The sequence below is a fragment of the Berghia stephanieae genome, chromosome 12 (genome assembly GCF_034508935.2).
Source record: "Berghia stephanieae isolate SIO BIC M18660-M18661 chromosome 12, UCSD_Bste_1.3, whole genome shotgun sequence".
Lineage (NCBI taxonomy): Eukaryota > Metazoa > Mollusca > Gastropoda > Nudibranchia > Aeolidiidae > Berghia > Berghia stephanieae.
This window is the reverse complement of record NC_088371.1, coordinates 39,236,282-39,259,536: the sequence shown is the minus strand read 5'-3', so window position 1 is coordinate 39,259,536 and position 23,255 is coordinate 39,236,282. Positions and strand designations below refer to the sequence as shown.

Genomic DNA, 23,255 nt, shown 5'->3' with positions numbered 1-23,255 from the left:
ACTACTACTACTACTACTACTACTACTACTACTACTACTACTACTACTACAACTACTACTACTACAACTACTACTACTACTACTACTACTACTACTACTACTATTACTACTACTACTACTACTACTACTACTACTACTACTACTACTACCAATATGTCTTTTATCTTCCATTATAGTCTGGAAAGTTCTGTTCCCTGACGCTGACCTCTGCTTATCAATTAGATCACCCCCCTGGGGCACACTATCCTCTACCCACGCCACGCTAACATTTCATTCATACTGCAACCACCATTGAGTACAGACGACACAAGTTATTTTCCATTATATTTTATTTGTTTTCCACGTTTATTTGTGTATTGTTGTGCTGACGAAGGGTTTGTACCCGAAACGTCCATTGTCTGTTTTGTTCCCATACGAAGCCTTTCCATTTTCACTCTTTCGTTAGTATTTTACGATCACCGGCTTCAGGCAGCCCTTACCGTTTTCTACCACCAATGTACTTAGTCTGAGATCACCTATAAGTCTCATCCAGACACAAGCACAAAATCCAACAAAGAGGAATACACTCAAAAGCTTACATTATAAATTCAAAATAACAAATATAATAATACATAACAGAGAGATGATTTACAAGGAAAAAAATATCATCTCCCAAAACAACAACTATACAAATGACTGTTTCCCTCCCAGTTAGGACTCCCACCAGAGCCAGGACAAAACCAAGTAATCTCATACCAAGACAAAGACAGAAAGCATGTTGGAAAACAGATATAAGGGGATAGAAGACACAGAATGTACCATCCTGCCCACTATGGGAGGTCAGGAACCCCACCCAGGGGGATAGAAGACAGTAAGTGCTCCCTGCCCACTATGGGAGGTCAGGAACCCCACCCAGGGGGATAGAAGACACAGTAAGTGCTCCCTGTCCACTGTGGGAGGTCAGGAACTCCAACCAGGGGATAGAAGACACAGTAAGTGCTCCCTGTCCACTATGGGAGGTCAGGAACCCCACCCAGGGGGATAGAAGACACAGTAAGTGCTCCCTGCCCACTATGGGAGGTCAGGAACCCCACCCAGGGGGATAGAAGACAGTAAGTGCTCCCTGTCCACTATGGGAGGTCAGGAACACCAGCCAGAGGGATAGAAGACACAGTAAGTGCTCCCTGCCCAGTATGGGAGGTCAGGAACCCCACCCAGGGGATAGAAGACACAGTATGTACCCCCCTGCCCACTATGGGAGGTCAGGAACCTCACCCAGGGGGATAGAAGACACAGTAAGTGCTCCCTGTCCACTATGGGAGGTCAGGAACCCCACCCAGGGGGATAGAAGACACAGTAAGTGCTCCCTGCCCACTATGGGAGGTCAGGAACCCCACCCAGGGGGATAGAAGACACAGTAAGTGCTCCCTGCCCACTATGGGAGGTCAGGAACCCCACCCAGGGGGATAGAAGACACAGTATGTACCCCTTGCCCACTATGGGAGGTCAGGAACCCCACCCAGGGGGATAGAAGACAGTAAGTGCTCCCTGCCCACTATGGGAGGTCAGGAACCCCACCCAGGGGGATAGAAGACAGTAAGTGCTCCCTGCCCACTATGTGAGGTCAGGAACCCCACCCAGGGGGATAGAAGACAGTAAGTGCTCCCTGCCCACTATGGGAGGTCAGGAACCCCACCCAGGGGGATAGAAGACATTAAGTGCTCCCTGCCCACTATGGGGGGTCAGGAACCCCACCCAGGACCATGACATACAGTCAAAGCCTGTAATTGGAATGTCACTTAATTCTAATTGGAGCGATCTGTTATCGATGTACAACTTCTAATTCTTAGTCACTATAACACATAGTGTCGGAACCTAAAAAATTGATCTTTTTTTTTTTTATATATATATAGCACAATATCCATTAAACCTGCTCAAAGCTTTTTACAAGGGATCCCTGTCCAACAGCAACATTTAACAATTAAGACAAGACATGATGCCTGTACGGTGATATTATAATTTTTTTAGGACAGAGACAATGCTGTTAACAGCCCGTCGCCTGAGTATGGTGAGAGAATGTGAGTAAAGAGCCTTTTCCAAGGACTCAACTATGTGCCCCAGAGAGGCTCGAATCCAGAACCTTCATATCCGAAGCGAGTGTCATACTGTGGCCTAGTTGCACACAAATGTAATGGCTTGTGATCGCATTGTGGTGTTTTTGATAGATAGTAATTTTATCCTTTGCGTTGTGTTGTAGCTATTAATAATGACGAAATAGTTCAAGGGCCAATGATGATAATTGAATGTACAACATCAAGACATTCAAATAAAAATCCAGATTCCAAGTTTCATTTCTTATAGTTTTATTTGTTGTGATAAATTCCAAATCCAAATCAAATATTATGGTCATAATTCAATCAGTTTCATAAATTCCAAATCCGTAAAATCAATCCAAATGTAAAGTCATTTTGCCTAAGTAACCATTTTCAATATACGTGAAATATTTCTAAGCCCGTGAAATAAAGATTCTTATTAAGATGTTAGAACTTAGGAAAATGCAGCTCATTGTCAAGTTGAATCCAAGAATAGCCTAGAATCTAGCAACACTATCTTTTTTCCCGATTGTAAATTCTTTCAAGCCACACCTCTTACTAGTTTCTACAGTTCCTTGTCAGTCTACAATCCAACCCCTAAGAGAAAGATCAAATCATAATCAAACCTGAAACGTCAATTCCTACATATTGATGTTAAACCCCGCCTTTTATGATATAACGTTATTTTGATAAATGCCCCTTTCACCTGTTTCAACACCCCTAAACCAATTTAAGAATGAATGATTGAATAGTACTCAACACGATAACCTGTCCAGTAACTTGGATGTAAAAACTGCCCAAACGTATCATGCACTGACCAAGTTTAACTGATATGCCTGCATTATGTACTCACTAAACCCATTTGCTGATATATAATTGACAATTTTGCGCCAGAATTCTTAGATAACCTTTTGCATAGGCTTACTCTCTTACAATAGCAAAAGACCACATAGCCACACTAGAAACCTTATTCAATCTTAACAAGTGCAAATTGGCCAATTCCAAAACCAGATTAGGGACCAGTATTATTTTCACCATGAAAATTACGAATTTTACTTTCGATTGGGAGGGGGGGGAGAGGGGGGGGGGGGTCAGAAAAAATCTCAGTGTGCACTCGGGATTGATCTTGGTACCTTTACGTGTGAAGCAAGTGCTCTACCACCTGAACTATCTGGACCCTTGTGAATATGGAGCAAAATGATAATAAATATTAAACTTAACTTATAATAACATAATTTGTCTTAAATAATCTTACGGAGGGGAGGGAGTTTTGTTCCACAAACATCTAACACCTGACATTTTAAAATTTCGATTATTTTGACTTTAACTCACTCAACCCAAACACCGAATATATCCGTAGTTTACCCGGGTCACTTTTACCCCGTGCCTATTTATTAAATTTTTCTGAGACAAATTATAGGTGTAGTATCAAAGCTAATGTTTTTAATTTTTACATGTTAATGGTAGTTGAATAAAACTATCTATGACTATGTACATGCTCATTATAAATACATTTTTTCCAATTTTGAAAAGCATCAAAAGTGTCTAGGATTGAGTGAGTTAAATCAAATTTCCCCCCCCCCCCCCCCCCACCCCACATTCCCCCCTCATCCCAATAAAATACAGTGGCATCCTGATAAACCAACACCACCAGGCCAGAAAGACACTACCCACTGTTTTACCATTCTTTTTTGTTTATTAAAAAATGTAATAATACAGAAATCGTTGTTTAACTCACTCAATCCTAGAGATTTTTTGCTACTTTTAAAAATGAGCATGTACATCGATGGCTTTATTCAACGACCATTAACATGTAAAAACAAAAAAAAAGAACAAACTAAAAAATAAAACCATTAGCTTTGATACTACGCCTATAATTTGTCTCATCAAAATGTAATAAGTAGGCATGGGGTAAAAGTAACCCGGGTAAACTCCGGATATAGTCGGTGTTAGGGTTGAGTGGGTAAACTACGGATATAGTCGGTGTTAGGGTTGAGTGGGGAAACTACGGATATAGTCGGTGTTAGGGTTGAGTGGGGAAACTACGGATATAGTCGGTGTTTGGGTTGAGTGGGTAAACTACGGATATAGTCGGTGTTAGGGTTGAGTGAGTAAACTACGGATATAGTCGGTGTTTGGGTTGAGTGGGTAAACTACGGATATAGTCGGTGTTTGGGTTGAGTGGGTAAACTACGGATATAGTCGGTGTTAGGGTTGAGTGAGGAAACTACGGATATAGTCGGTGTTAGGGTTGAGTGGGGAAACTACGGATATAGTCGGTGTTAGGGTTGAGTGTGGAAACTACGGATATAGTCGGTGTTAGGGTTGAGTGGGGAAACTACGGATATAGTCGGTGTTAGGGTTGAGTGGGGAAACTACGGATATAGTCGGTGTTAGGGTTGAGTGGTGGAAACTACGGATATAGTCGGTGTTAGGGTTGAGTGTGGAAACTACGGATATAGTCGGTGTTAGGGTTGAGTGGGGAAACTACGGATATAGTCGGTGTTAGGGTTGAGTGGGGAAACTACGGATATAGTCGGTGTTAGGGTTGAGTGGAGAAACTACGGATATAGTCGGTGTTAGGGTTGAGTGGGGAAACTACGGATATAGTCGGTGTTAGGGTTGAGTGGGGAAACTATGGATATAGTCGGTGTTAGGGTTGAGTGGGGAAACTACGGATATAGTCGGTGTTAGGGTTGAGTGTGGAAACTACGGATATAGTCGGTGTTAGGGTTGAGTGGGGAAACTACGGATATAGTCGGTGTTAGGGTTGAGTGGGGAAACTACGGATATAGTCGGTGTTAGGGTTGAGTGGGGAAACTACGGATATAGTCGGTGTTAGGGTTGAGTGAGTAAACTACGGATATAGTCGGTGTTAGGGTTGAGTGGGGAAACTACGGATATAGTCGGTGTTAGGATTGAGTGAGTTAAAAATTCTAATAAAAATACGATTCACCCCAAATCTCAAGTTCCTCTCCGGCTTCTGCACCATCTTCATAGTAATATAGAACTCTATTAAGAAACCCAGAACTGTGTATAAACGGATTGTTCCAGTAGAACCCAGTGAGAACAGGACTACCCGAGCTGCCATTGCACGTCATGGTTGTGTACCTCGACACACGAAATGCTGCTGGTCGTCGTGGCTTTCGCTCCTCCTCCTCTTCTGCTTTTCCAATGGTATTTTCAACACTACTATTGCCGGTGTCAGGATCAACTACTACTATATCATTGTTATTCATGGCGGCAGTGTTGGTGGTACTACTAGCAAGCTTGTTGTCAGTGGTGTAGTTGTAGTAGCGATCATCATCATCATCATCAGCATCCCATAATTGTTCTTTTTCCTTGAGCCTCCCAAAACTGACTTGCTTTGGCAAGTGGTGTGGATGGGAAATGACAACGGCATGGCTTTCAAACTCCGTCTGTGGGATGGAAGGAAGAACATACTTTCATTTTGGCAAAGTCATACTAAGATGCTTTAAAAAAACATTAAAAATTGGGCTTTTATATAGCGCAATATCCACTAAACGTGCTCCAAAGTGCTTTTCAGGAGACCCTGGCGAACAGCAACATTTAACATGTAGGATAGGACATGACGCCTGACTGTTAGGCGATATTACAATTTTTTTGGACAGAAACAACGCTGTTAACGACCAGGTACTCATTTTACACCTGAGAGAGTATGGTGAGAGGATGTAAGTAAAGAGCCTTCTCCAAGGACTCAACAATGCACCGAGTGAGGCTCGGACCCAGGACCTTCAGATCCGAAAGCGAGTGTCATACCACTAGACCACATAGCTGCACAAAGCTGTGGACTATACGAAGTAATAATCAAAACAGCTTCAAAAATCAAAAGAACAAAGTATTAAACACAAAACATTTCGGGCTCAATGCCCGTCTTCAGCCAACAACAACAAAAACACATAAAACATAAATACATCATTTAAAAACCAAGATAGGTGTTTTGGACGCAACACGATTAAGTGTTTGCCATTTGTTTTTGTTTTGTTTTTAAGCGTTTTACGGCGCTTGCAAAACATTAAGGTCATATCAGCGCCAGTAAAAAGGAAGAAAAAGGAATGGTCAAGATTTCTAGAATTACAATTAAAGCATCCAAGAATAAGGCAGACAAAGGGGAAATTGGTTTAAATAGGGACTAGATGTAGATTCCAAGAGCACACTATCAGTGTATTTAGTTTGAGATCACTAAATGTCTCATCCAGACATAAGCACAAGTCCCCGTCAAGAGGAATACATTCAATTGTTTACAAATCATACATAATATGTAAAAGGAAAAATACTACAGCACATAAGAGAGAGATGATTTACAAGGAAAAAAATATCATCTCCCAAAACGAACTATACATTTGACTGTTTCCTTCTAAGCAGGGGCATCCGCCAAGGCCAGGACAAAACCAAGTAATCTCATTCCAAGACAAAGACAGAAAGCATGTTGGAAAACAGATATCGGGGTATAGAGGACACAGTATGTACCTCCCTGCCCACTATGGGAGGTCAGGAACCCCAACTTAGATACAGGGGGAGAGAAAACACAGTATGTACCTCCCTGCCCACTATGGGAGGTCAGGAACCCCACCCAGGATACAGGGGGATAGAAGACACAGCATGTACCTCCCTCCCCACTATGGGAGGTCAGGAACCCCACCCAGGCGTATGCAATGGGACATTGACAGTGAACAAAAAAAAAATATTTAGTATTCATGGATCAGAAAAACCCATGTAAAAGTAGGGGGAAAGTACAATAGTTCACAAAAGCTGAAACCAGTCATACCAGCAACAATCTATGGAAAATGAAACAATTCACACAAGCTGAAACCAGTCATACCAGCAAGAATCTATGGAAAATGAAACAGTTCACAAAAGCTGAAACCAGTCATACCAGCAACTATATATGGAAAATGAAACAGTTCACACAAGCTGAAACCAGTCATACCAGCAAGAATCTATGGAAAATGAAACAGTTCACAAAAGCTGAAACCAGTCATACGAGCAACAATCTATGGAAAATGAAACAGTTCACAAAAGCTGAAACCAGTCATACTAGCAACAATCTATGGAAAATGAAACAGTTCGCAAAAGCTGAAACCAGTCATACTAGCAACAATCTATGGAAAATGAAGCATTTCACAAAAGCTGAAACCAGTCATACCAGCAACAATCTATGGAAAATGAAACCAGTCATACCAGCAACAATCTATGGAAAATGAAACAGTTCACAAAAGCTGAAACCAGTCATACCAGCAACAATCTATGGAAAATGAAACAGTTCACAAAAGCTGAAACCAGTCATACCAGCAACAATCTATGAAAAATGAAACAGTTCACAAAAGCTGAAACCAGTCGTACCAGCAACAATCTATGGAAAATGAAACAGCTCACAAAAGCTGAAACCAGTCATACCAGCAACAATCTATGGAAAATGAAACAGCTCACAAAAGCTGAAACCAGTCATACCAACAACAATCTATGGAAAATGAAACAGTTCACAAAACCTGAAACCAGTCGTACCAGCAACAATCTATGGAAAATGAAACAGCTCACAAAAGCTGAAACCAGTCATACCAGCAACAAGCTATGGAAAATGAAACAGTTCACAAAACCTGAAACCAGTCGTACCAGCAACAATCTATGGAAAATGAAACAGTTCACAAAACCTGAAACCAGTCGTACCAGCAACAATCTATGTTGTTTTGACTGGTGATATTCCTTACCTTTCCTTCTGTTTCTAATGTAAAAAATTGTAGATTTATGGGAAGTTATATTATTTGATGAAAAGCTTTTAAATAATCTGCTTGTATATTTTCATTCCAATGACCACATAACAAAACCTCAATTATTACTGTCATGGTCTCAAGTGAGTAAAGAGCTACTCGACTATGCATAAAGATCTATGTAGAATGAGGCCCCAGAATTTACTAGTTACTATAAATGAAAAACAATTAACGATTTGTTTACAATGAAATAAAAATAATGATGAAATTTAATTAAAAGAGATAAACAGTGATCGTGGCAGTTACAAATAGAGATATGAATATTTTACGTAACTTATGATAATATGTCAGGTTCATAAGTTTACGTTTCCAGGCAGTTGATGGGCTTGGATGATCTATTCCTCTGATAACAGGATTGGACTCGTAAAATTCCGCTTCCAGGCAATTGGAAAGAGGTTATAGTGTAGTACAGCGGGCTTGGGTTTGATCCTTGAAGATTATACAATCAAAGTTAAAAGCTCCGGCGTCTTAATGGTGTAGATATAATATCTACAAAGTCCCAAAAGATAAAAATCTTCCAGTATATATATAGGAATAGAGCGACTGGCCGTCCGGCATAGATTGTAGAGAGAAAGTGAGTGTAGAGTGTTAGACCTATCAGCTTTTATAATAAGTGGCTACGTGACAGAATGTAGAACGAAAAGTATTCACTAATTAGAAATTAATTCGAGGGAAGGCTATAAAAGGAAAGACGATCTAATATTAGAAGGTAAAGTTTATCTAAGCCTACCGAAATATAACTGGAGTGAGATGAATTCAGTTCTTAATAAAATAAAATTTAATAAGATAATTGTGAACAATCTTTACTGTGACACCCCCACCCACGTTTAAAATATACTCTTTAACCATTATGGGAAAGATAGATTTTACAAACGGAAGTAAATTTACTATCATGATACTCTAGCATTAATCCATTGTTATGATTTGTGCTACAATTAAATTATTTATTAACTAGACATGGAAATGTTTATATTAACGTAGGTATATGAATGGGCGACAATAACAATGAAAGATTGTGATTACAAATCATTATGATGAACAACATGATGGCAATGTGATTACAAATCATTGTGATAAACAATAGTGATGGCAATGAAGCATGATTTAAGTCGATGATATGAAGGTAATTTACTGAATGAAATGAATGAAAATGTAAATGGAATATTGACATTTCAATTATTAATCATAAATGAGTGAAAATTCATAACAATAATAGTAAAGAGAAGATTTCCCAAATCATGAATGGGTATGGTATATATATCCAAACAATACTCAATGTTACATTAAGTTGGGTCATCATGTTTACAAATAAAATTATCGAATTTGTGTGTTCTGATTTGGCATAATTTGCGAGGTAACTAACAGTATGCATGGGAGGTTAAGTTATACCCTTCTCATGTGTTTATACTAATCGAGAAAGTAGGTCGGCGTGAATATTTTCACAGCCTGGTATGTGAGAGATACTGAAAGTGTAATTTTGCAAAAATAGACTCCACCTTAGTACTCTACTATTATTCATTTTGTTATTTCTTATGTACGTGAGTGGTTTATGGTCCGTTTCGACCACAAACTCTTTTAGCAGTAGATATCTGCTGAATGTCTTTAAAGCAAAGACGATGGCTAGTCCTTCACGCTCTATTACAGAGTATCGTGATTCTCTGTCCAATAATTTTCTGCTTGCATATAAGCAAGGCATTAGAGTTCCCTCATGCTCCTGTAATAGTACACCTGCGATGCCCTTATCAGACGCGTCAGTTCTTACAACAAATTCTTTTGATATGTCGGGTAATTTAAGAATTGGTTCTGAACAGAGTAATGCCTTTAATTGGTTAAAGCTATTCTGACACACTTCTGTCCAAACAATTTTGTTCGGTGACCCATTCTTTGTCAGATTTGTTAGCGGTGTCGCGATGTGCGCGAAGTTGTAAATGTATTTCCTGTAAAAATTTAGGAGCCTAAGTACTTTGCGTACTTCTTTTTTTGTCTTAGGTGGTTGCAATTGTGCGATTTTTGTTTGTTTTTCTGTCTCGGGTGTCTGTGTCCCATGACCAACGGTATGATTAATCCTGCATTTGAAGCTTCGATATTAGTAAACATAGGTTGCGACACTGTGTCTCTATCAAAATACTTTTTTAGCATATTTGCATGGAATGTCTTTGTTGTGTTGTAAATTTTAATCTCGTAATTAACATTAGATTTTACTGCTGTTATTTTGAATGGTCCTTTCCATGTAGCTAAAAGTTTACTCGAGTCATCGGGTAAGAGTATTAGTACTTTGTCACCAATCTCAAATTTTCTTGATTTGCTTTTGCGATCAGAGTATTCCTTGTATTTCTCTGCTTTATTTGGTGACGGATTCCTGTGCTAGCTTACACGTGTCCTCTATTCTGTCTTTCAGGTTTCTTACATATTCGTAAGCAAACATAATTTCGTTATTGTCCTCCTCATTCCCTTTACAAATGTCGGCTACTATATTGATCGGGCCGCGAGGTGATCGTCCATACATCAACTCAAATGGGGAGTAGCCTGTAGATTCTTGGGGTATTTCTCTATATGCAAATAGGATTGCTGGTAAGTATCTGTCCCAATCATCTGGTTTTTCTGCTGACACTTTTCTTAACATATTCTTTAGAGTGCCATTAAATCTTTCACAAAGACCATTTGCTTGGGGGTGGTAGGGAGTTGTGAATGAGTGTTGGATTCCCATGAGTTTCATGGTTTCATGCATCATATGTGATGTAAATTGGGGTCCATTGTCCGACAGTATCTCATTTGGTATGCCTATTCTGGTAAAAATTGTCATCAATGCTTCAGCTATGTGATCCGATGTAGTTGATTTCAATGCTATCGCTTCTGGCCACCTGGTTGCGTAATCGACTAGTGTTAGTATGTGTGTATGGTTTCTATCTGATTTTGTTAAAGGGCCTATAATGTCAATTGCAACTTTTTGAAAAACTTTTTCAATAACTGGGGTTGTCTCTAATGGCAATCTCGGTATTCTGCCTTTTGCGACTCTTCTTTGGCATGTGTCACACGATTTCACATATTCTCGGACGTCTTTAGTAATTCCAGGCCATGTGAAATTCTCGGATATTCTCTTCAATGTGGAAGAGCTCCCAAGATGTCCAGAAGTTATTGAATCGTGCGCTATTCCAAGGATTTTGTTTCTGTAAATACTCGGCGTGACCAGTTGTTTAGCTATTTTGTTTCTTTTCCTATGTAACCTGAACAGAATATCTTTTTCAATGATGTATTCAACTTTTGATTTCGTTCCTTTGTTTGCGATATTGAAATATGAAGTTAAAGTCGGGTCCTTTTTCTGTTCTTCAATGAACCTGTTCCTGTCAAATTGTTGTGGTTCTAGAGAAATAGTCATTGGCTTCTCTGTTGTCTTAGTCATCTTTCTTGTTTCTGCTAGACAAGCTGTTTCTTGGGTTAATGACCATTCTTTTACATCTGTTGGGTTGTCTTTAAGACCTTTTATATTGCCAACAATAACATCAGCGACGGGGTTGGGAAGTATACAGCATTCCACTATTCCTGTATAGTATGGGGTTTCTATGTACACGTTAGCTGTTTCAAAGGTTTCGACTGTGCCACTGAATGTGATGCATTGTACCGTTTTTCCAGTTTTGTCTTCGTCATTGATCAAAGATGCTTTTATTCCTACTGTACTGCATCCTGTGTCTCTCAATATTTTGCAATCAGTTCCATTAGCTTTGCCTTCACAAAAAAATAGCGATCCTGATTTGTGAGTTTGTGTTAAAAGTGACATACCTTTCACGCAATACACATTTATATTTTCTCCTGACATTATTCGTGTCTGATTATTTACACTGGTTTGGAGTGATGCATTTGCAGTTTCTTTCGGATATCCCACGATTTTGTAACATTTGTCTGCTGTGTGGCCTTTCATTCCACAATATTGACATTTAATTATAGGTTTGTTGGTTTTCTTATACTCAGTATTATTGTCAGTGCTATTTCTTGTTTTGTTTTGATAGGGTCGGCTATGGTCTCTATTGAACTGTTTGTTCCATGGTTTGTTACTATGATCATCTTGTTTCACTTGCGTGTTCCGAGTGATTGATCGGCTCGTTCTATTTGAGTACTGAACTTTAGGTGTACCTGGACTCTGAGCAGCGGCAGCGTAGTATGGTTCCTTCAATGTTCTGCTAAGGGGTGTCAATGGATGTGCGCTGTTAAAGTTTTCTGCGTAGATTTTTAATTTGTCCAAGTTTTCTGGCTTTCTCTCTTTAAAGAATGCGACTAAATCTGGGTTGCAAGCTTGATAGATTCGATTCTTCAGCGTGAGATAGTAAAGGCCTGCAAAGTCGTCTTGTTTTACGTTTGCCAACTCAAGCCACCGATTTAGAAATTGAGTAATTCGGTTCACGAATGTATTAAAGTCTTCTCCACTTTCCGGTTTTGCAGTGTGAAACCTTTCCTGGTAACCATCTTCCGTTAATCTAAATCTTTTTAGTAGAGCGTCTTTAATTTTACCATAGTCATCTGCATCTTCAGTTGTTAAGGTATAGAAAACTTTTAGCGGTTCTCCGGATAAGCAGTTAATCAAGGCTGTGGCCCATTTGCTTTCTGGCCAACGATAACCTTTAGCCTGAACTTCGAATCGGTGTAAGAAGGATTCTAGACAGTCTGAGCGTTCATCGTATGTTGGCATGCGTGGAAGTTTCGCGAAAAATTCATCACTATTATTATGTTTTCTTTCATGACCGGTTTTTGTTTTTTCAATTTCCAGCATCATTTGGGTCCTTTTGGTTTCTTCTTCTGCTAAAGCTATTTGTCTTTGTAGTTCCCTTTCTTGGACTCTTTCTTCTCGTTCTTCTCTACGTATTCTTTCTTCGTGTTCTTTTTCTTCTTACGAATTCTTTCTTCGTGTTCTTTTTCTTCTCTACGAATTCTTTCTTCATTTTCTTCTCTACGAATTCTTTCTTCGTGTTCTTTTTCTTCTTTACGAATTCTTTCTTCATTTTCTTCTCTACGAATTCTTTCTTCATGTTCTTTTTCTTCTTTACGAATTCTTTCTTCATGTTCTTTTTCTTCTTTTACTTTCTCTTCGCACCATGAAAATATTCTTTCCTGGGGTATTTCTAAGTCCTTTGCGAGACTTAAGTATCTTTTATATGCTTCCATGTTGCAATAAATTAGTTACGATGTTTTATATATATTATATTGACAGGATACTGTTACTGACTGTTTTATTTATTTACACTTACTGGAATGAACTGTTCTATTTTTAGAAATCTCTCTCTCTTATTTCAACTTATTATGTATGTTGAATTTGATGCCTTTTATCGTTATATCTTATAAAGCAATGTGTCAATACAATGCGTAGTTATTATGACTTGTGTCAATAACAATGTGTCAATCGCGTGTACTCTAAACTATGTTACTACGAAAAATGTATCACCAATGTGTGTGACTCGTCGTTAGTTTGTGTACAATTATTCACAATGACGCTAATATACTAGAGTGTGATAACAATAATAGGATGCCAAAATAATCCCAAGTTATCTATCACTAAATATAACACGACGGCTAGTAGACTCCTTTTATTATTATTTAGTTTTTAAAGACTCACTTTTCAGAACATAATATATAAGTGGTTTTCGGTAACAGTAATATGCCAAAAATGCATTTAAAACAAATCACTATGCAAAACAAATCACGATGTCTATAGTTACTATGTGATGCCCAACTCATGTAAAAGAGAATAATGAAGGATATATTTACCAACTCAGTTCGTGGCTGGGACCTCTCTCTTGTTCAATGGTTGTTCAACAATTGTAATTAGGCATTGAAGAGTGTTTAGCAGTGATGTCTGAAATACAAAACAATAAAATATCGTAAGATTTACAATAGTTCCAAAATGTGTTCACAACACTGAGTGATTGGATGATAGGTGAATGAATCGTTATGGAATGTAAACATATTGAAAACAATTCATGAATGAGGCAAACAACAAAATGAAATGAGTGATATAATAACAAAGTGGACAAGGAATGAATAAATGAATGAAAAACTGAGTGAATAGATGAATGAATGAATGGATAATGTATGAATGAAAGAATGAAGGGAGGAATAAATGTATGAATGATTGGATAAATGAGTGAATAAACGGATGAATGGATGAATGGATGAATGAATGAATGAATGAATAAATAAATGAATGAACAATGAATGAATGAATAATTTATAAATGAATAAATGAATGAAGGAATGAATCAATAAAATGCTATTCAATTTGAATGAAAGAATGAATGGATAAATTGCTATTCCATTTAAATGAAGAAATGAAAAAGAAAAAAAATTAATCCTGTAAATAGGGAGTTCAATTAAAATATGATCAAGTGGGGCAATTAAGAGTTTTACAATTTAAACTTTAAGGTTAGATGAAATAGATATAAGTAACTAAATAAATTCAATTCTTTATATGTGTCCCCTCCAAAATGTCATGGTCTCAAGTGAGTAAAGAGCTACTCGACTATGCATAAAGATCTATGTAGAATGAGGCCCCAGAATTTACTAGTTACTATAAATGAAAAACAATTAACGATTTGTTTACAATGAAATAAAAATAATGATGAAATTTAATTAAAAGAGATAAACAGTGATCGTGGCAGTTACAAATAGAGATATGAATATTTTACGTAACTTATGATAATATGTCAGGTTCATAAGTTTACGTCTCCAGGCAGTTGATGGGCTTGGATGATCTATTCCTCTGATAACAGGATTGGACTCGTAAAATTCCGCTTCCAGGCAATTGGAAAGAGGTTATAGTGTAGTACAGCGGGCTTGGGTTTGATCCTTGAAGATTATACAATCAAAGTTAAAAGCTCCGGCGTCTTAATGGTGTAGATATAATATCTACAAAGTCCCAAAAGATAAAAATCTTCCAGTATATATATAGGAATAGAGCGACTGGCCGTCCGGCATAGATTGTAGAGAGAAAGTGAGTGTAGAGTGTTAGACCTATCAGCTTTTATAATAAGTGGCTACGTGACAGAATGTAGAACGAAAAGTATTCACTAATTAGAAATTAATTCGAGGGAAGGTTATAAAAGGAAAGACGATCTAATATTAGAAGGTAAAGTTTATCTAAGCCTACCGAAATATAACTGGAGTGAGATGAATTCAGTTCTTAATAAAATAAAATTTAATAAGATAATTGTGAACAATCTTTACTGTGACAATTACCTTTACTATCGTCATCAATACATTAAACATTTGTAATATCATCAACATAACAACCACCACTTAACTATATAGTTATATCGCTATCTCAACTGAAATGGAAATTTGATATTGGTTAGATCTTCTTCTTCTTCCTCTTCTTCTTCTTCTTCTTTTTCTTCTTCTTCTTCTTCTTCTTCTTCTTCTTCTTCTTCTTCTTCTTCTTCTTCTTCTTCTTCTTGTACACATTTATATTTTCATTCATATCATATCCAACTCTCATGTACGGTGAACAAGCTTCTGGACGGCGACCAACTTGCCGTCCAGCTCTGCGCGTCTATGATGTCTGCAAACGAGACATGAAATTGACAGGCATCGACTCAAACACCTGGGAGTCGCTTGCTGACGACCGCAGCGGCTAGAGATATGCAGTGATGGAGGGAGTGAATAGGGGTGAGGAGAGGAGAAAGATGAAGTTTGAGGAGAGGAGAGCAAGGAGGAAAGAGAGGCAGCAGATCCAAATACCAAACACACAGTCAAACTACGTGTGCAACAACTGCGGTAGAGACTGCCATGCAAGGATTGGTCTGCTGAGTCACACCCGTCGTTGCTCTCAACAAGACTGATGAGACTAAAGCCATACAGGGCGCAAACCATCGTCTCTTGAGACGGAAGGATGCCTACTACTACTACATATCATATCCTACCTGTATTTCATTTGGAATTCTATGCCAGGCCATGATAGCTTCCGATGAAAACTGCCTTATCTGTTCCACAATATTTGGATCGTGCAAGAAAATTTTCACACCAACGTAATCTTTGCTTGCACTACTCTCGTCTCGCAAAGAAAGCCCATGACCTTTCAACTTGGCCTTATTTGGCCGACCGTTATCATAGAAAAAATGAAAATCCGAGTGTTGACATTCAAAATCGTCTATAATGACATGTCTATTTGTCATGACTAATATTCCACCGTACACTTGATGACAATCTTTGCTATCGTCAACAGCAAAAGGACAATTTGGAATCGGGCAATCTGCTGTCTCAGTTTCATCGACACAAACACAAGCATAACCCGATGCTCCATGGCCGAAATCCAAATCTTTCTCTCCTTCTTTTTTCCTATCTGGGCTCTTTTTGGATACGGAAATGAACACAACCAGATTCCCTCTGGCCCGGATGTAATCCAAGACGGCCGGATGACGAATGGGATCAGGGAGATCATCCAATGTCAAGTCTTTAAAGGGAATGAAGTCACTGTGTCTATCTGCCTTCTTACAGTCCTTGTTTCTTGTCCAGTAATCAGGAGAGATGGGATTCGAACTTAATTCTCCCACTTCACAATAGTGATCAATTTCTAAACCACCTTAGTGGCAAAGAGAGAATAGAAAACAACAAATTAATTATTATACCCCTTTCAATTTGTGGAAAACCTGAATTAACTATAGCATAATAGCAAAATATTAAAAGGCATCTCTACTATCCTCACCACTATGCGAGGTCAGGAAACCCACACAGGATTTGAGTTTGTCATCACTTGATCGATCTCAAGGTCCTTTTGGAGTACATACCATTACTCGATCTCAAGGTTCTTGTTGGAGTACATACCATTACTCGATCTCAAGGTTCTTGTTGGAGTACATACCATTACTCGATCTCAAGGTCCTTTTGGAGTACATACCATTACTCGATCTTAAGGTTCTTGTTGGAGTACATACCATTACTCCATCTCAAGGTTCTTGTTGGAGTACATACCATTACTCCATCTCAAGGTTCTCGTTGGAGTACATACCATTACTCCATCTCAAGGTTCTTGTTGGAGTACATACCATTACTCCATCTCAAGGTTCTTGTTGGAGTACATACCATTACTCGATCTCAAGGTTCTTGTTGGAGTACATACCATCACTCGATCTCAAGGTTCTTGTTGGAGTACACACCATTACTCGATCTCAAGGTTCTTGTTGGAGTACATACCATTACTCGATCTCAAGGTTCTTGTTGGAGTACACACCATTACTCGATCTCAAGGTTCTTGTTGGAGTACATACCATTACTCGATCTCAAGGTCCTTTTGGAGTACATACCATTACTCGATCTTAAGGTTCTTGTTGGAGTACATACCATTACTCCATCTCAAGGTTCTTGTTGGAGTACATACCATTACTCCATCTCAAGGTTCTCGTTGGAGTACATACCATTACTCCATCTCAAGGTTCTTGTTGGAGTACACACCATTACTCGATCTCAAGGTTCTTGTTGGAGTACATACCATTACTCGATCTCAAGGTTCTTGTTGGAGTACACACCATTACTCGATCTCAAGGTTCTTGTTGGAGTACATACCATCACTCGATCTCAAGGTTCTTGTTGGAGCACACACCATTAACTCTCTACTTACCGACTATTTTCATGATTTTTATCGAAATACCATACGTGCCCAACACACAATTTAAAAACTCAAACCCAAAAGCTATAAGTACTTGGTATTCAGCAAAACCAGCCTTACAAAGCAGCATTAAGTTCTTATATATTATATAACAGATTTTTCTTCAAAGTTTGTGATTACAAAACAAATCTGATTTTCTAAAGATAATCATTGAATCATCGAATCGTAACAAATGTGACGGTTTTTCTATAGTTGGTAAGGAGAGGGTTAAAAGATGGTTAATATACAACAGGGACACACTGCATAAATATTTATAAGCCAAGGTAGCAATTCTATAAATCATTCGCATATCAACTGGCAGCCAATGAAGAACTTGACAGAGACGGGTTGCTGTGGAAAATTTAGATTGTTTTAAAACAAGCCTAAAATTATTTTTTTTTTAATTGAGCTTTATATAGCGCAATATCCACTAAATGTGCTCAAAGCGCTTTACAAGGAGTCCCTGGTCAACAGCAACATTTAACATGTAGGACGGGACATGACGCCTGTTAGGCGATATTACAATTTTTCGGACCAAGACTACGATGTTAACGGCCAGGTACTCATTTTACACCTGAGTACGGTGAGAGAATGTGAGTAAAGAGCCTTTTCAAAGGACTCAACTATCGCCGAACCCAGGACCTTCCGATCCGAAACTAGACCACATAGCCACACCAAAAAACAAGCCTAGCGGGATTATTCTGTACAACTTGAAGGCCATCTGTTGTCTCGTTTGCCAAGGTTACCAGTAATGAATAGCAATAGTCTAACTTTGAAAGTACAAAGGAATTTATAAAGATCGGATCAAGTGTGTATGAAAGGTGCCAGACAAAGCAAGAAAGAAAAATATAAGAAAAAAAAACATCCCAAAAAAATCAGTCGACCTTGACTGGGGACCAAACCTCAGACCTTCTGATTACCAGTCATCAGAAGGTCTGAGGTTCGATACCCAGTCGAGGTTAACTGATTTTTTTTCTTGCTTTGTCTGGCACCTTTAATATACACTTGTTCAGATCTTTATCTTACACCAGTGCCTGCTCCTTAATTTCTTAAAGGAATTTATCAAAACTTCTGCTATTTTTGTTGAGATAAGGTTTCTTAATTAATTCACTATGAAAAAAATAAAAATTACCTTCATATATATAAGTGGGTTCTCTTTCTATTGCAGAAATTCTCTTCCTCTTCCTTTTCTTTTTCTTCCATCCTGAAATGAAATAATTGAAATCGAATAAATATAAATTCTTTTTCCGGGTTTCAGTTTACAATAATATTAAATCAAAATTAAATTGAGCTTTTATATAGCGCAATATCCACTAAACGTGGTCAAAGCGCTTTACAGGGGGTCCCTGGTCAACAGCAACATTTAACATGTAGGACGGGACATAATACCTGTTAGGCGAAATTACAATTTTTCGGACAAAGACAACGCTGTTACCGGCCAGGTACTCATTTTACACCTGAGTATGGTGAGAGAATGTGAGTAAAGAGCCTTTTCCAAGGACTCAACTATGCGCCGGGCGCGAGGCTCGAACCCAGGACCTTCCAATCTGAAAGCGAGTGTCATACCACAAGACTACATAGCGGCACATATCTCCTGACGGTGTTTCCAATAAAAAGGGAAGTCACAGCAACCCAACTTATCCAAATCATTTCTTATCATACGTCATACGTCACATCATATAAAGGTTAATTTAGTTAACCCTCTCCTTACCACCCATGGGAAAATAGTCACATTCGTTACGATGCAACCAACAGTTTTCTCATTCTGATATCCTTTGTGCATCACAAATTATAAAGAAAATACTTTGTTATAGCGATAAAAATTAGACATTGGACAATTATATAAATAGAATGTTCTTGTTCCTTTTCTGTTTGAGTAGGGAAAAAAATATGTTTGTGTTGGTTAATGGGACTGCGAGGCTATGGGACTGCGTGGCTCAGCGGTATGGTCTTTGCTTCGTACCTGAAAGTCACCTAGCCTTAGCTCAATTTCTGGCGCTGCACTGCAGCTAATGCCTGGGTTACTCCAGTCTTCCCTTGGAATAGACCGTAAAGAAAAATTTTCCCTTAGGGATGAATAAAGGGAATTTATTTATTTATTTATTTTATTTATTGGGTGGGTGTGAAGTTTGAGGAAAAATTCTGAAAATGGGTGGTAAGGGGAGAGCCAAAATTACCTTTGAATACCCTGTGAATTTAAGTTTGATCATAAACAAAGTGGGAATTGATTATTTCTCTATCGAAATCAAGTATTATTTTGAATCTAACCTGAATCTAATCTGAATAAAAACAAGAAGCATTTTTCAGTTCATGCAGACTTGATACTGTTCCAAAGCTTTACAGTTCCGTTAATAGAAAAAATTATACAAGAACAGCTGCCAACATGCACAAAAGGGGGCTCCAAGAATCACCAACATGCCCAAAGTGCAACTAAGCACCACAAGATGCAAACCACCTCGTACTAGATTGCCCAGAGACAAAACTGGAAGGGGGATTTGAAACCAGCAACAAATGTGATGATGACTTCCGAACCGGGATTGATACCTTGAACATAGAAGTGTAGCCGAACGATACTACTACTAGTTAAAAAAATTCCCTTTATGCTAGTTTTGTATCCATCTATAAAGATTTTAAACCGGTCTCCTCCGGTAATTTTTGTATTAGTCGAAAATGAAAAAAAAATGCAATTGAATGAGGTCTCCCCGATTTCTCCTATATTCAAGACGAGGTAATTTCTGTCACTTATAACGGTTGCATATGTAAGCAATGGATTAAGAATACATTGCCTACCCAATCGTCCCATTGAACAAACAAACCATTTGTGGTGACAGCCTTGAACAAATAAAAATTAAAAAATTAAAAATTCCCTTTACTTTATTCATCCCAGGCTATATTACAATTTTTTCAGAGAGAGACAACACTATTAATTGCCAGGTACTCATTTTACACCTGAATACAGTGAGAGAATGTGAGTAAAGAGCCTTCTCCAAGGACTCAACTATTCGCCGAGCTACGCTCAAACCCAGGATCTTCCGATCCGAAAGCGAGTGTCATACCACTAAACCACATACCCACACTTTCTATACCCAGCCATTCTGTCAAACCGTCCAACATCTATTGTTGCTGCTAGCCAGGTGCTCTTTTTCCATCCAACTTTTTTCCCGTTGTTATCAAGTTTTACAACCTTTTTCTTACCCATACCCATAATACGCCCCATGAATTTTGCCTGTCTTCTGAAACTGTATCTGTAAGGTAGGCACTGAAGAAACCAATGGTCTGGTTGTATTTCAGCGGTGTCCTCGTTCTTTATTATCTTCCTCAACAGCGATGGTGAGTACTCCATTACTTCCTTATTTGTTTTCCTTATCATTAGTGTAGAAAGTACATTGACAATAATATAGAGATCAAGATAATCTACTGTGTTATGGACATAATCCCTTTTTCACTATGTTTTTCGTGCCTTTATCGTCTATTTTAAGAAGTTGGACTTAAATACGCTTCAACAGTCGTAACGTCACTTCCCTCGTAATGATGCATGGTAACTTAGTAACTGGCTCTAAATTATCGGAACAATGGCGGACGCCCTCATGAAATATTTCTCCGACGAGCATAAAAGCGTATTCAGAGGGGAAAAAAACATTATAAATCTGATCATGTTTTGACTTTCACACATTCTGATCACAAGGCATATGAAAAGTTCTAGCCAGAATGAAGAATAAAAAGTACCGATTTTCTTTGTTTAGAACCACGATGGCGCTGTTGCTGGGCGACGTGACATCAGACTATTGAATCCAATTATATTATTTCTAAAATTATAAAATATCATTTTCCACCAGAATCTCAAATTCTTGATGAATTTTGAAGTATTTTCCTGATAATTAGATCCAAACTGCCCATAACCCTCTCCTTACCAACCATAGGAAAATCTTCCCATTCGTTACGATCCAACCAGCACTTTTATCATTCAGATTTCTTTTGTAAATCTCACAATTTAAAGAAAAATGTTTTATTATAGCTAAAAAAAAATGTGACACTGTGTTGTAGAGTTCATTTTGCTAATCAAAATTATGCACAGAATGTATTTGTTGCTTTTCTGTTCGAGTTAGAAAAAGCTATTTTTGTGTTTGGTGGGTGTGAAATTTTTGTTGAAAATTCTGAAAATGGCTGGTAAGGAAAGAGTTAAGTAGGGAATTTGACATTTACAAACTTACATCATGAGTCATAAATTAAAATTTCTAAACTTTCCCCACTTGTGATAAGAGATAAAAATCTTACCTTGAAGGGAAAGATGGTTGCCCATAGTGGATCTATTTAACGAGAAAAAATGCAAAAAATAAAGTTGTCAACTTCATGTTAGACAAAGTAAGAGAATGAGTTGAGTTGAGAGTAAAATATGAGAGAAGGTGGGAGGTGATGGAGAGTTGAGACCGAACTGACTGGCAAACCAAACCCTGTCAAATTTACGATATTTACGATCTTCAGAGACGTGGGCCTATCCAACATAAACAATAAATGGTCAGATATTTTTGTTTTGTCTTTTGTTCCCCCCATTCTTTCCCCCTGTATGTTATTTTATTGCAGCAATGTGCAGTTCAAATAAGAATCTCAATGAAGGTGAAAAATATTAGCTAGACTACCCTTTTAAATCTAACAAGGTTGTCAATTAAATTTATAAAATTTGTTTTCACATTTATTTTTTCGACATTATTATCATTACTTTTTTGGGGGGGTGGGGGGTGCATTCTTAGCATTATTATGACTGAGTACAATCGTGAATTGGATAATTTCACGTAATTGTTTGATAGCAGGTGTTAGGTGTTGCTCAGAAATGTTCGTCCTGATTGCATTGACTTACATAAGTTAACTTATGACAACAATGTTCTACATCTGCCAGAGAATAAATAAAAAAAAAATTAAAAATAAATAACAACAATAATAATAATAAGAAGAAGAAGAAGAAGAAGAAGAAGAAGAAGAAGAAGAAGAAGAAGAAGAAGAAGAAGAAGAAGAAGAAGAAGAAGAAGAAGAAGGAGAAGAAGAAGAAGAAGAAGAAGTAGAAGAAGAAGAAGAAGAAGAAGAAGAAGAAGAAGAAGAAGAAGAAGAAGAAGAAGAAGAAGAAGAAGAAGAAGAAAGAAGAAGAAGAAGAAGAAAAAGAAGAAGAAGAAAAAGAAGAAGAAGAAGAAGAAGAAGAAGAAGAAGAAGAAGAAGAAGAAGAAGAAGAAGAAGAAGAAGAAGAAGAAGAAGAATATTAAATTTAAATTAAAGTTAGAAACATCTAGACGCCTAATCTTTGTCTTCTAGGTCTAGTCACTTCATTCATTGTTTGATGTAACAATGATTTGTCAGTCTGCAGTTCTTTAATTATTAATCATTAAGCTTGTAAGGCAGTGACGATGAACACTTTTTAAAATTCAGTTCTCAAAACATTGGTAAAATTACTTGGCTCGGCAGGGACCATGTCTTCCTGAAAGTGCCACTTCGCTTGTCAATCAGTGTTGATGAATTTTCACGGCACGGTCGCTGGCGTCAATTTTAGAATGAATAATTCATTCTTTAGAATTAAAGAGTAAGTTTCCTTGTAAACTACGTTGTCTACTCACCACCAATCTCCCTTGTTACCAAAATGGAGAGGTTTTAATTTTCCAACGAATAGTTCTCACTGAATTTGTCTGATCTGTCGACTCTTTACGCTTTATGCTGGTAGCAGACAAAATTCCACCAGTTCCAAGAAAGAAGATGATTAAGATGAAGGCCGAAAACAGCTGTACT

General features: G+C 38.0%; 1 protein-coding gene across 1 annotated transcript; it reads right to left on the bottom strand.

The window, feature by feature from the left end:
- Nucleotides 1-3,759: 3,759 nt before the first annotated feature.
- Nucleotides 3,760-23,255, bottom strand: LOC144957507 (uncharacterized). The gene is made up of 5 exons (XM_078888832.1): nucleotides 23,087-23,255; nucleotides 21,762-21,793; nucleotides 18,619-18,690; nucleotides 15,766-16,424; nucleotides 3,760-5,491 (listed from the first exon to the last, which is right to left on the bottom strand). The coding sequence occupies exons 2-5, from the start codon at nucleotides 21,784-21,786 to the stop codon at nucleotides 5,009-5,011; spliced, it is 1,239 nt and encodes a 412-aa protein (XP_078744958.1). The 5' UTR covers nucleotides 21,787-21,793; nucleotides 23,087-23,255; the 3' UTR covers nucleotides 3,760-5,008.

Bases quoted from the DNA above. Each gene is read 5' to 3' on its own strand.
- LOC144957507 (XM_078888832.1), bottom strand. From the start codon at position 21,786: ATGGGCAACCATCTTTCCCTTCAAG. The intron at 18,691-21,761 runs GTAAGATTTTTA...ATTTCATTTCAG, and splicing joins CAACCATCTTTCCCTTCAAG to GATGGAAGAAAAAGAAAAGG. The intron at 16,425-18,618 runs GTAATTTTTATT...TTTGCCACTAAG, and splicing joins ACCCACTTATATATATGAAG to GTGGTTTAGAAATTGATCAC.